Source organism: Petromyzon marinus, chromosome 9, assembly GCF_048934315.1.
Source record: "Petromyzon marinus isolate PM22_M1 ecotype Great Lakes invasive population chromosome 9, UKy_Petmar_22M1.pri1.0, whole genome shotgun sequence".
Lineage (NCBI taxonomy): Eukaryota > Metazoa > Chordata > Hyperoartia > Petromyzontiformes > Petromyzontidae > Petromyzon > Petromyzon marinus.
This window is the reverse complement of record NC_133675.1, coordinates 9,384,304-9,395,675: the sequence shown is the minus strand read 5'-3', so window position 1 is coordinate 9,395,675 and position 11,372 is coordinate 9,384,304. Positions and strand designations below refer to the sequence as shown.

At 48.8% G+C, this 11,372-nt stretch overlaps 1 protein-coding gene across 1 annotated transcript in view; it reads left to right on the top strand.

Annotated features, from left to right (window-relative positions):
- The first annotated feature begins 307 nt into the window (after window positions 1–307).
- The window catches only part of LOC116940570 (V-type proton ATPase subunit B, brain isoform), a 36,794-nt gene continuing 25,729 nt past the window's right edge, over window positions 308–11,372 (top strand). Inside the window, exon 1 of the mRNA XM_032950546.2 lies at window positions 308–1,116. Coding sequence (XP_032806437.1) covers window positions 1,011–1,116 — 106 coding nt within the window. The 5' untranslated portion in view covers window positions 308–1,010. The remainder of the gene's footprint in view (window positions 1,117–11,372) is intronic.

Genomic DNA, 11,372 nt, shown 5'->3' with positions numbered 1-11,372 from the left:
GCGTCGACGACGTCACTACAGCGTTTGTGCCAGGCTAGGTGCATTTCGAGACCACATTAAGCGTCGCTTGAAGACTCGCTGGCAGGTCACGGGACAGACCCATGCAGCTGTTGTGGATGAACTGGCTTGAGATGGCACAGAGGTAGATACACGTCACCTGTGCGTCACCACTGAGCCACTGTTGACACGAAACAAAGATCCCCCCGTGTCGCCTAAACAGGCTGCTGGGGCAAGTGCTCTGTTAGCGAGCAGCACCTATAAAGGCCGACACGGCACACGAGGGAGTGAGTGGCCAGCACCACGCCCGGCCGCCTTTGTCTCCCCAGCGGTGATGTTTACACACACATCGCACCGGGTACTCATTTGAGGCTGAGTCGGCCTAGGAGAGGCCCACGACGGTTCCGATAATTGTCACTGGCGAAACAAAGACACACGCACTACAACCCGATAGGCAATCTGCTCTCCAGCAACAGCTGCAGCAGCGCTGAAGCGAATGGATGTTTGACTGATTGGTATCTCTCGCTGCCAGTTTCGCCCGGCCAGAGTGGTGGCTCAAGAGACACGGCGGTGTTTATAGTTCTGAGCCAGGCGTGGGGCAATGTTTAACTCGTGTTTACTGCGCACATGACCGACGGCTGATGGTGAGAGGGGAGTGGGGGTCGGGCTCACGGTACAACGAGTGGGTGGGCGAGCGAGTGAGCTCAGCCAGGGCTTGAGGACTGGCTCAAGGTAGACGCGTCTGGTTCCGTGGCAGGTATATTAGGCAAGTCCGCAGAGGTTGAAGATCGCCTAACCGCACACGACCCCCCTCCTCCCCTTTTTTTTCCTTCTTGTCGACGTCTCGTGGCCCAGTCCAGTTCATTCTCACCGCCACATTTCCTTTCTAACCCCTTCATAGCGTCGGCGCGTCGCTGTTGTAGAGGTATCGTCGGCGCGCCGTTGGTCGTCATCATCTTGACCGTCGTCTTCATCATCGCCGTCATCGTCAGCAACGTGGTCGTCACTTCACCATGCCGGGCAAGCACGAGGCGAGGCTCGCGGGGAATGGAGCCGCCGCTGCGGCCAGGGAGCACGTGCAGGCCGTGACGAGGAATTACATCTCACAGCCCAGACTGAGTGAGTTCCCTGCGGTGGCGAGACGCTAACCACCTCAGTTGGTATACATGAGGTCGTGTTGTTCGCTGCCCGACACTGATGCCTGTATATTTGGTGGATTTAGACACGTGCTTTTTTTGAAGTATTTGGCTGCTACATGTGACCGCGTGATAAAGTAACTTCATTGGGCTATCGTTTGCGGCCAGCTCACTTCTGAAAAAGAGCTATGTAGCTCAGTGGGCTTTACCTCGTAAGAACAATAGGTTTAGTTTCGTTAGCACTGTACAATGTTATCTTGGTCAACGATGACTGAGAGTGGACGAGAATCGCCGAGCGTGACGACGACTCAACAGAGGGCACACAGCGCACGTGACTTGACTATGACGAGACAGCGATGAACGGAGTTTGAATGAACGCTCAGACTAAGTGAAGTTGGTCGCATTATTTGAGACCGCAGTCCATTGATGAGGTTGGCCAAACATTGTGTGTATGTACTGCACTGTGTCATACTGCTATTTAAAAAATAATGTGCCTCGACTTTCGTGGCTGGCTGGTGGCTGGGGCTACTTTGCACCCCAATAATAACTCGATTGTTCGTGGCTTACCGGCCGTTGCCACCGAACAGACTGGCTCAACGGGATTTTCCGTGTACGAGATAAGCGTTGAACTGAAACGGCGGAAGAAGTTCGGATGACGAATAATAGCGCCACCAAAGAGGTGGGAGTAACGAAATACAAAAAACTGACCACGGTTAATTTAAATTGCTCTAACTTGACAATATGTAAATAAAATTACTTATATCTTCGCATTTTGTTATTACATTGAAAACAGATGACTTTTATTGCTCCGATTACAGGATTGTGAAAAGAGATTGAAAATGATAGCTGTCTCAAATTTGTTGTTATTCTCTATTGATATAAAATAAATATTAATTGAGTGAACTGATTGGCTGACCGACCTGTGGACTGAAATGTCACATAGGTCGGGGTTGACAATGACTTATTCAAATAATAAAATACCAATCAAACAATTGTGCGGGATGGGGCTTTGGTAAGGGCGTCACACTCACCACTGATGCATGCCCGGGTTCGGGCCCAGGTGAGGGTTAAAGCTCCAGGTGATCTGATACCACTGCCGCACACAGGTACTCATTTTTTTAATGAGTCGACCTCGGCGAGGCTCATGTTCAGTTCTGATTTCACTCGCCACTGATGTTAGACGTGGCCAGGAATCGAACTCGGGTCAACGTGGTTGTAGCTGCTCTTTCCAAAAATAAAGCCACAAGTCAACGTATGATCTATTTGCTCAGATTTAGTCATGTGGCTGCTGACATCTCGACTGATGGCCCCAAGCCAGTGGTGGAGATTTCACATTCCCATGCAAGAGATAATCTTCTCCGCACATCGTGTTACTGACCTCACACAAAGTGGTACTGATTTTATCGACCAATGACGCATTATTGGGCGAGTTGACCCTTGATCGGCATTTGAACTCGCGACCTTCCAATTGTTGAGTATGGCGTTCCAACCATTGTGCCACTGGATCAATTAAGAGAACCATGGCCAATTGCACGGTAATGGAATAACAGCACGTGACCCAGCCTAACCGATCACGAAACTTAACACTACTCATCACCACCGGCATTCGGGCTTGTAGGGTCTCTTGTCGCTTTTACACACGAAACAAATATGCGAGATATAAAAGAGCCAATGTTATCCCCGTGTTTAATGCATATGTTTTCGCTATGCTCCGTTACTTTTTCTGGAAGCACCCGAATACTGTACTGCAGAGTATAGTCCTGTGCTTGTGCGTGCGTGCAATATGGGGAAGCGGTGGTGCAGTGGTTAGCCACTGTTCTTATTGTCCCGGTGACTTGAGTTTTAATTCCCGGCTGTGGCTAACATCGGTGGTAAGTGATATCTCAATCGGTTCTGGCCCTGCGCCAGGCTTGGCCAACCCACAACTGACCAGCGTGGTGAAGTATGGTTAAATACACCCCCCATGACTGGGGCAGCGTGGGGAGGGCTTCATCCAGCAGCGCACTGACCAAGGGCAATAAATTATTATTTATTTTAGTGTGCATCAATGTTCAGATTATTTATTACGTTTGTTTATGTGCACTGTAACTAGACTTCATACACTGGTTAACAGCATTTACGTGAGATTAAAGGTTATACTGTACTTGAATAGCTGACTTAGGTATTTGCAACAGTTTAAAAAACTTGCAAACACATTTAATTTTACAACCTATCAGAACTTCCTGGTGCTGTTAAAGCATCTATGGGTGTTAATTATGAATGTGTATAATTGTATGGAACAGTCGAATGGAGTGGTGGCGCAGTGATTAGCTCACTGCACTCTGAACCCAGCTCAGTTCAATTCCTAGCTATGGCTGGTATCAGTGGCGAGTGATAGTTGAACGGGTCCTGGGCCGCCTCTGTTCTCACTAAAACACACTGACCAACGTGGTGAAGTATGGTCAAATAACCCACACGACCGACAAGGTGAGGGGAGGTCTTCATCCAACAAGGGATTAACAAAGCAATGAGATTATATATGTGTGTGTTCTACGTTTGTAAGCCTATTCAACGATTGTTTTGTCTGTTGCATCTTGACATAGGGCTGTAATTATAATTAATATAATTAATTATTGTTTATCAGTCACCAAAACATTTTTTGTTGTTGAAGTTGTCCTACACTGTATGCAAAAATGGGTGGTTTAAAATGTAATGTGTTGTTTTACATCTTGAGTTAAGCCCACCCTTAGAATATTAACAAGCACAGTTCCCATATAAGCAACACTTCATTACACTCTAAAGGCAAAGGGCAATGTTCCACACAATCACACTATTTCTAATATAAGCACACCACCCAGCCTTTCCCCCGGTGGGGGTGTGCTTATATCCAGCTCACACGAGCGCATCCAAAAAAAATCGTGGATTAGCGGTGTTATGGCTTTCTCTGGATGTAAATCTGCAACTACCGTGGGAGGGCGACGTAGGTGGGGGTAATCAACCCCCTTTGGTTAAGACCTCTGATCATTGGTATTGTATTGACATCTACTAGAGAAAATGCATGTAATATGCAATGTTTGACATTGCTGGATTGCTCCCCCACCTCCCTCCCACACTTTGAAGGCATTCCATGGTTTGTTCGGTGGGGTTCTTGGTTGCTCGGGCCAGTTTTGCACAGGATTGTGTAAATACATACGAGAGGGATCCGGCCTCGTCTAGATCTGTTCTTCAGTCAAATGGAAAAAAAAGCTGGTTTCAACCAAACCGTGCCGGGAGCATCTCACCGCTGGCATCATATGCTCGTGGATTAAAGGTCACATTATCTGTAGAGAGTTACGTTTGACATGCAATAAAGCAACCTCTGCTCTATCCTGACGTTAAATATTTGTTTCAGTACTGTAACTTTCCATAGAAATGTTAATACAGCATAATTTGCTTAAATAAGTAAATTCTAAAACTGGCATCAATATATATTCTTAGCTCTTTCGGTAAAGTCACGTTGAAGGGAAACAATAAAAGTATCAATATGTTGGGTCCCATCAGCAGAGTCAAGCTTATTCAACAAATACTGCTGGGTCACCTAATGGAGCTCTGTTCAATATAACAAAACACTGAATACTGTAAGTATTGCCCCGGCTCATTATGAGCAATGAGGTAAATAAATAGATGTCCGTTTGTCTCGGCACATAAAAATCGTCCGCAAGTATTGTATTCCCGATGACTCTCAATAGCAACACATAAAGACCTTATTTTAACAAATGTTTTATCTCTCCCCATAAAGATCAAGAGGCTTGCTGATGTATAGTTTCGTCGCCTAGACGCACATATTTATAATACTAATAATAACAAGAAGCACACCGACTTTTGGCGAATCTGCTCCTCGCAATGTGGCAGTCCTCTGTTAACCTTACAAACGGGCAATGTCACAGTGACCTGTGGGCTCGCGTTCCATTGTGAGGATGCACACCGATAGTAAAGCCAGACAGTCCACCTTAGCTCTGCTTGCTAACCCATTCTCTCACTTGCAATAGAACACAAAGGAGTAAAGTTCTGTTGTTTATCTCCAAATTATGTAGCTTGTCATAGGTATGGCAGGACACTTGAGTGACATCTTAGTTTATTATTATTATTATTGTTGTAAATAAATCACCAAATAAATTTCATCAACAAATAACATATTATACTCTTTGGTTTTTTCGGTAGAGGCGCGTAGATAGAAAAGTAAATAATAGATCACGACGTTTCTATCGCAACAACAAGCAATCGTCATCAGGTGGGAAAGAGAGGAACAAGCCGCTGTGACGGGGCATTATATCGATCCGAGGGGGGGAGGCAGGGAGGGGAGGGGCTGCCGTAACGGGCGAGAGGGTGGGGGTGAAATTAAAAGAGGGAGCAAGGTGAGAGAGAAAGAAAAAAAGAAAAAAGATCAAAATTAGAAATGTAATGCAACTCAGAGAGTCGGCCAACACAACAGTGAACACTTTACCTGGTTGATCAACGTCCTTCCAAAGATTGCAAAGAAATGTGCATCCAAAATTTTGTTTTGAATCCATCAATCGATGGATGCAAATTCAAGATTAAATAACATGTTACTTCAGCATGCTAACTAATTAACTAACTAACTGCATCCGATGCCAATGCAGTGGATGCGGTTGTGGAGTTGCCCACTTTCTTATCGTTGTGCTAGCAGTTGCCGCGGTGGCGAGATGTTGAATCTCTCGCCTTGTATGCAGGAGGTGGTGGGTTCGATCCCGACCCCTAACGCCTGCTGTATATTTGGAGTTTGTGTGTTCTCCTTGTGGTCATGTGGAGTGTTCTCCCAGACCCTCCGGTTTTTCGGCTGCTCTAAATTTCCACGTGATAAGTCACTTCGTTGAGCTATCAATTGTGGGACAGGTCGCTTCTGAAAAAGAGATATATATAATTAAATGGGCCTTATCTGGTAAAATACAAATACGGCCACCTGGAACACTCTTCCTTTTTATATTAGGAAGCCACTGGAGCTATGCACTTTAACAATTCGATTGCAAACTCGTTTCTTCAGAACTGATTTTTTGTGTTTAGCTTGTTGTCCATCCCCCACACCTCCGATTAGCACGGTTGGCTATGTACGGTGCGAAAGAAGTTTAACATAACTACATATTAGGAACGTGTCACTTCTGGGGTTGTTTTGATCACACCAACATTGGCAGTGGCTCAAAGATAGACTTTGTTGAGTGGACGTGAGACGACATGGGGGGAGAGGATGAAAGAGCGTGGTCTTGAAATACACGCGAGCTGAAGGGTAGAAAAGTGGAAATGAGTAATGTCCTATTAGCGCATGCACTTACAATAATACAAAGAAAATTAAGGAATGTCAAGTATTGGTGTGATAATTGGAATAACGAGGCGGTTACAATACATGAAACCGTTAATATGCAGGAGCCTGGCATGGTGTTGCTCCATAGCAAATTATAGTGGAAAATGTCAAATAGATTTTTAGATAAACAACAAAAAATTGCCTTTCATGTGTCAGTAACACGCATTGTGTGTGGGCAAAATAGTAAATGCAAGCTACATTAATAAATACACTTTTCGTGCAGTTTACGTAATTGCCAATCAACTGGTGTTAAGTAATTATGCGCACTGCACTATGAACCCTGGCAACTTGAGTTTGATTCATGGCCAACATTAGTGGTGAGTGATACCTGAACTGGTCCTGCTCCCCTCCATTTACCAACCCTCACTAAGCAGCATAGTGAAGTATGGCCAAACAGCCCCTATGACCAACGTGGCTTTGGAAGGCCTTTATCCAACAGTGAATTGACAAAGGGTCAAAACTGTGAATAGCAACAGCACAATGCTTGCATCATCCTGGTGTGTACGTACTGTGCACAACAAACTCACCACGTGTTTCTGGGAAACATTCGCTGATGCGAGTTCAAGACTAACTGATCGTGGTTTTTTTGTTGTTGTTATAATCACTAACTCAACCTGTGAATGGTAGGCCGTTCCAGCATTGTATACTCGTCACTCAATCGTTGGCAGTCAGGCAGTCGCCTCCTTATCACTCATCTATCACTGCTACTTCATGGTTCTTGCGAGCTTCACGCAATTGATTCCTCCACCCACGTTGAGGACTCGGCCTGTCAGTTTAATCTCCTCCACACTGTGTCCAACCAGGGTTCTCCTTCCTTTGCACTGCTGCAAATTCCCTCCCCGTCGTCTCTGCACCCAAAGTTATCGTCATAACCTCGTTCGATTCGAGAGACGTCTTTTTGCCCTAACCCACGGCAACTTTCGTCGTGACGCTTGTTGCTCGTCAATCGCCTCTTTTGGGCCTTCGGTTGCCGCGCTCAGCAACCCTTATAAATGAACAAGCGTACGTGTTCGCGTTGGGCCACACACGCACCTCGGTCGGTTCAACTCCTGGCGCTGGTGTGACGGCACGGTTGAAGCCATTCTTCGCGCCTTGTCAAGGGCAAGTCCTAACGGTCAGCCGTGCAATTTGAAAGCCCGCGGCGACTTGCGGTTCAACATAAATGGGGGGGGGGGGGGGGCTTTAGGGGGGGGGGGGCTTGTTTGTCCCGTGCTCTGCAACTGACAGGGAGGAAAAAGGACTCTTGTGTTTCTCCCTTCTGTTTTTGCTGTGTTAAGCCCATTAATGACTCCACTAACCCTTGAGCACTTCACGGCTGTTTTCACACTCCCGCAAGACCCAGGCAGTTTTGTCCGAGTGACCGGCTCCCAATTAACATCCCCAGACACAAAGGCTCGCGAGCTAAGAGTGGGTCGGGGTCATGTCAGGGCTGCCGTTCCCCCCCCTCCTGCTACTCCTCACACCCCGCGATCCCCCCCCCCCACTCCAGCCGCCCCCCCCCCCCGGTCCTCACCACCCCCCAAAGCCCCGCCCCCTACCAGTGCTCCTCTGCGCAGATTCCTGCAGCGTCTGGTGCAATGCTCATCATTTTCCACCACACTTATGATTTGTCCTCCTCCTACCATTAACACGTCTATATATTTATTTTAGCTTTGAAACAAGAATAATGAAATTGCTCCCTTTTGTTAAATTAGCTCAATTGTTCATGTAACGCGTACGTTGTCGCAGGCCGCTTGTAAACCCACGTGTGGTTTTCCGGCTTGCTTAGTTTTCAGTCTTCAACCCTCGCATAGTACCGGCAGAAGCTTGAGAGATGGGATTACCAAGAGGACAGCCCAACCCGGAATCCCACACTTAGTGTGGTTGGCATAGACCCCTGTACAAGGGATATACATGGGCCCTCTGTCCAATGTTATTCCTCCCTCCCATCCATCTTCGTAGCCCAAGGTGCCTGGGCTTCTCGAGTCGGTGAGCCCTGGTGCAGTGCCACCACCTGTACACTTCGAAGCGACGCTCACTGCTTGCAGTGAGGATGCCGCGGCTAAAATCATGAGGCGTGATAAACACAAAGCAGCTTTAATGTCAGGATTCAAAGGTCGGCCGGTCCTGTGGTCTCCTTTTAGTTATTTGCAAAGGCGATGCGTTTCTCGCGCTTTATGAATGTATTACTGGTTAGGAATCCTGCGGGAGTTACATTTTTACCAAACTTTACACGCCATGAGCTCATCTCACCGAGATCGTTGCTCGCTTTGAAGTGGGGAAACCTTTTATTACCACGAGTGAACCTTCTTCTGGAGTTGTTGGCCAAGTTGTGTCACTTTGTGCTGCGACAGCTGCTATGTTGTAATTACAGCAGCACTTGTTTTACCTACACGTGGCTTTGTTCATTAGGATTTCACGTCGTTTTAACCGTCTTATTCCTCACATTCAAACGGTAGAGCTCTGAAATCGCATGGTCGACTAGAGGGAGCTTTAGGAGAGTGCCCTCTGGAAGGTGCCCACCCGCCTTGACGGCATGTTGGCCTACTCTTCAACGCTTACCAGCCGTCTCGGAAGAGGTCGGCACCACCACACGTGACCTGCCGATTGAAAAATTGTTGTGCGCCCGTTTACATTGCCGGGTGGACAGACGCGAGGATGGCGTTTTAAGAAACTTGCCGATCGTTTCAACAGCAGCGGCCGCGTGATGGAACTGGCAGCCCTTTGGATTGCAAGTCCCAGCGTGTTAACCGTTACCCCACAGCAGCCGTGCCGAATGGAGCAAAGACCTCCGGCCATGTGTAAGCTGGGATTTACGTCATCGTGTCGGTGGAAGTTGCGCGTGATCTTAAGCAACGTTTGGCCTGTGAAGCAAGCGTGCGTCTTTGTGGCTTTGTTTACAGTTTTAATTAGAGTATGTTTTTTTTACAAAAGAATTGCAACTAACGCATTTTTCTTGCGGTTCTTCCCAAAAATGAGGCCCCTTGCCTGTCACCGTTTGCTAATTCCGCTACTTACCTGTCGTGGCATAACTACACGGCACAGTGTCTGTACACAAAGGCAGGGCAGCCTCATAAGCCCAGGCCGCCGGTGAAATGACAGCACAACGCCACAGATGCGGTCGGCCCCCTTCATCATGGTCGCTGTCAAAACGCAATTAGAGCTGTCACGTCCCAAAGTGGAGCAATTTTACAAGCGGCAGATTCCTTCTGGCTTTCTCGAATACTTTACAACCGTTTATTTTTTCTTAGCCTCCCCGTTTATATTTTAAAAAAGCTTTATTCCACTCAAGGGCAACTTGGCAGGAGTTGCGGATGATGGGTTAGATTTTGGGGCGTGATTGTCAGCGGCGTAAACGCGACTGGCGAGCGTCACGCGTTAAACCGCGGCGTTCATTTGCCCGAGCCGCGAATATTGTTTGAACGCCGCTAAAAGAGAGCTGGCCTTCTGACCACAAACGTTGCAATGATTTATCGAGTGGCCAATCAAGCGCCGCGCCGTAACGTTATCGGCGCTAAGCGTTTCACATTACGCGGAAGTGCGACGTTGCCGTAATGACAGTTTTAAATTGGTAGAAACGAACGCATTGAGTCATCATCCAAACAGAACTCCGTATGTGAAAGACTGTTGATGGTGGGAAGGTAGGGCTTGGGGTTCGAGGGAGAGAGAAGTGGTGGGGGGGGGCGGGGAGAAGGAGTCTGGGGTGCGTGGGTAGATGGGTGAGTGGGGAGCGAGTTATAGCAGACAAGTATTGCTAAGTATGCCTGCTAACAAAAGACGTGTTCTCAACCTTTTTTCTCTCTCTAATCATCACCTTGGTTTCACTTTTCAGATGATTGTAGCGCGCAGAGATTGCGAGAGATTTGCAGCAGCTGGGCCCCATGAGTAGTCGTGAGTGCGGAGAGCACATCCCTGCTACATGCGCGTGAGCAATTTCCGCTCGCAATAATAAAATAAATCCTGCGAGTTGCAATTTTGGGATTGAGAAGGAGATGAGAGGGGCGGTGGTGCGAGGGGGTAAAGGGTGGTCCGGGGGGGGGGCGAGGGGGCGATAAATAATTAATGAAATACAACGTGAAAAACACACAATCCCCTGCTCGTGATTGGCCCTTTCACGGCTTTGGGAAGCGAAATGCGTGCGCAGAGACCACTACTTTCTCACGCTTGAATGAGCCATTTCGTCCCCCTTCTACAACACCACCACCACCACCTCCTCCTCTATCACCACCGCCTCCTCCTCCTCATTCTTCTTCTTAGCCCCCCCCCCCCCCGCGGGGCGCTCTCGATTTTCAGCCCCGGCCCCGCCGTCCCCCACAAAGGGGCACCGAGCTTGTTAGTGGAGCGTCCGGGAACGCAGGTGTGCGGGAACTGCACGGGAATGCTGCCTCCGCCGCTGCCCTCCGCGCCGCTGGGGGCCTCCGGAGCGGGCGGCCCTCCGCGCTGCACCGGGGCCGCCCTAATTAGTCGAACGGTGACCGCTCCCCGCCACGCTTTAGAGCCGCCTGTCGGGGCCGCTCTGCTCCGTCGCGGACCGCGCTTTGATGCCCCGCGCCGCGATTGACACGTCGCACAATGGGCAGCGGTGGTGGTGGTGGGGGGAGAGGGCATGGCTCGCCGCGCCGAGCACAATGGGCCTGCCCTCGCTTGCTGCCCCCCCCCCACCACCAACCCCCCCCCTCCCCCATCTCGCACCCCACCCACCACCCCATGACGCCCCCACCACAACCTTTGGTGCGCGCAGCTGCGAGCACAGAGGGGATGGTGGCAAGATTAGCGAGAATTAATTGCAGCAATAAGGGCAAATTGCCTGTTATGCCATCTCAAGGTTCATTTGTTTCCTGCCTTAATTAACGCCCCCTGAGAGGGAGCGTTCCCTTGGTGGAGATGCGGGCGGGAGGGAGGGAGGGAGGGAGGAGGGGGGGCTG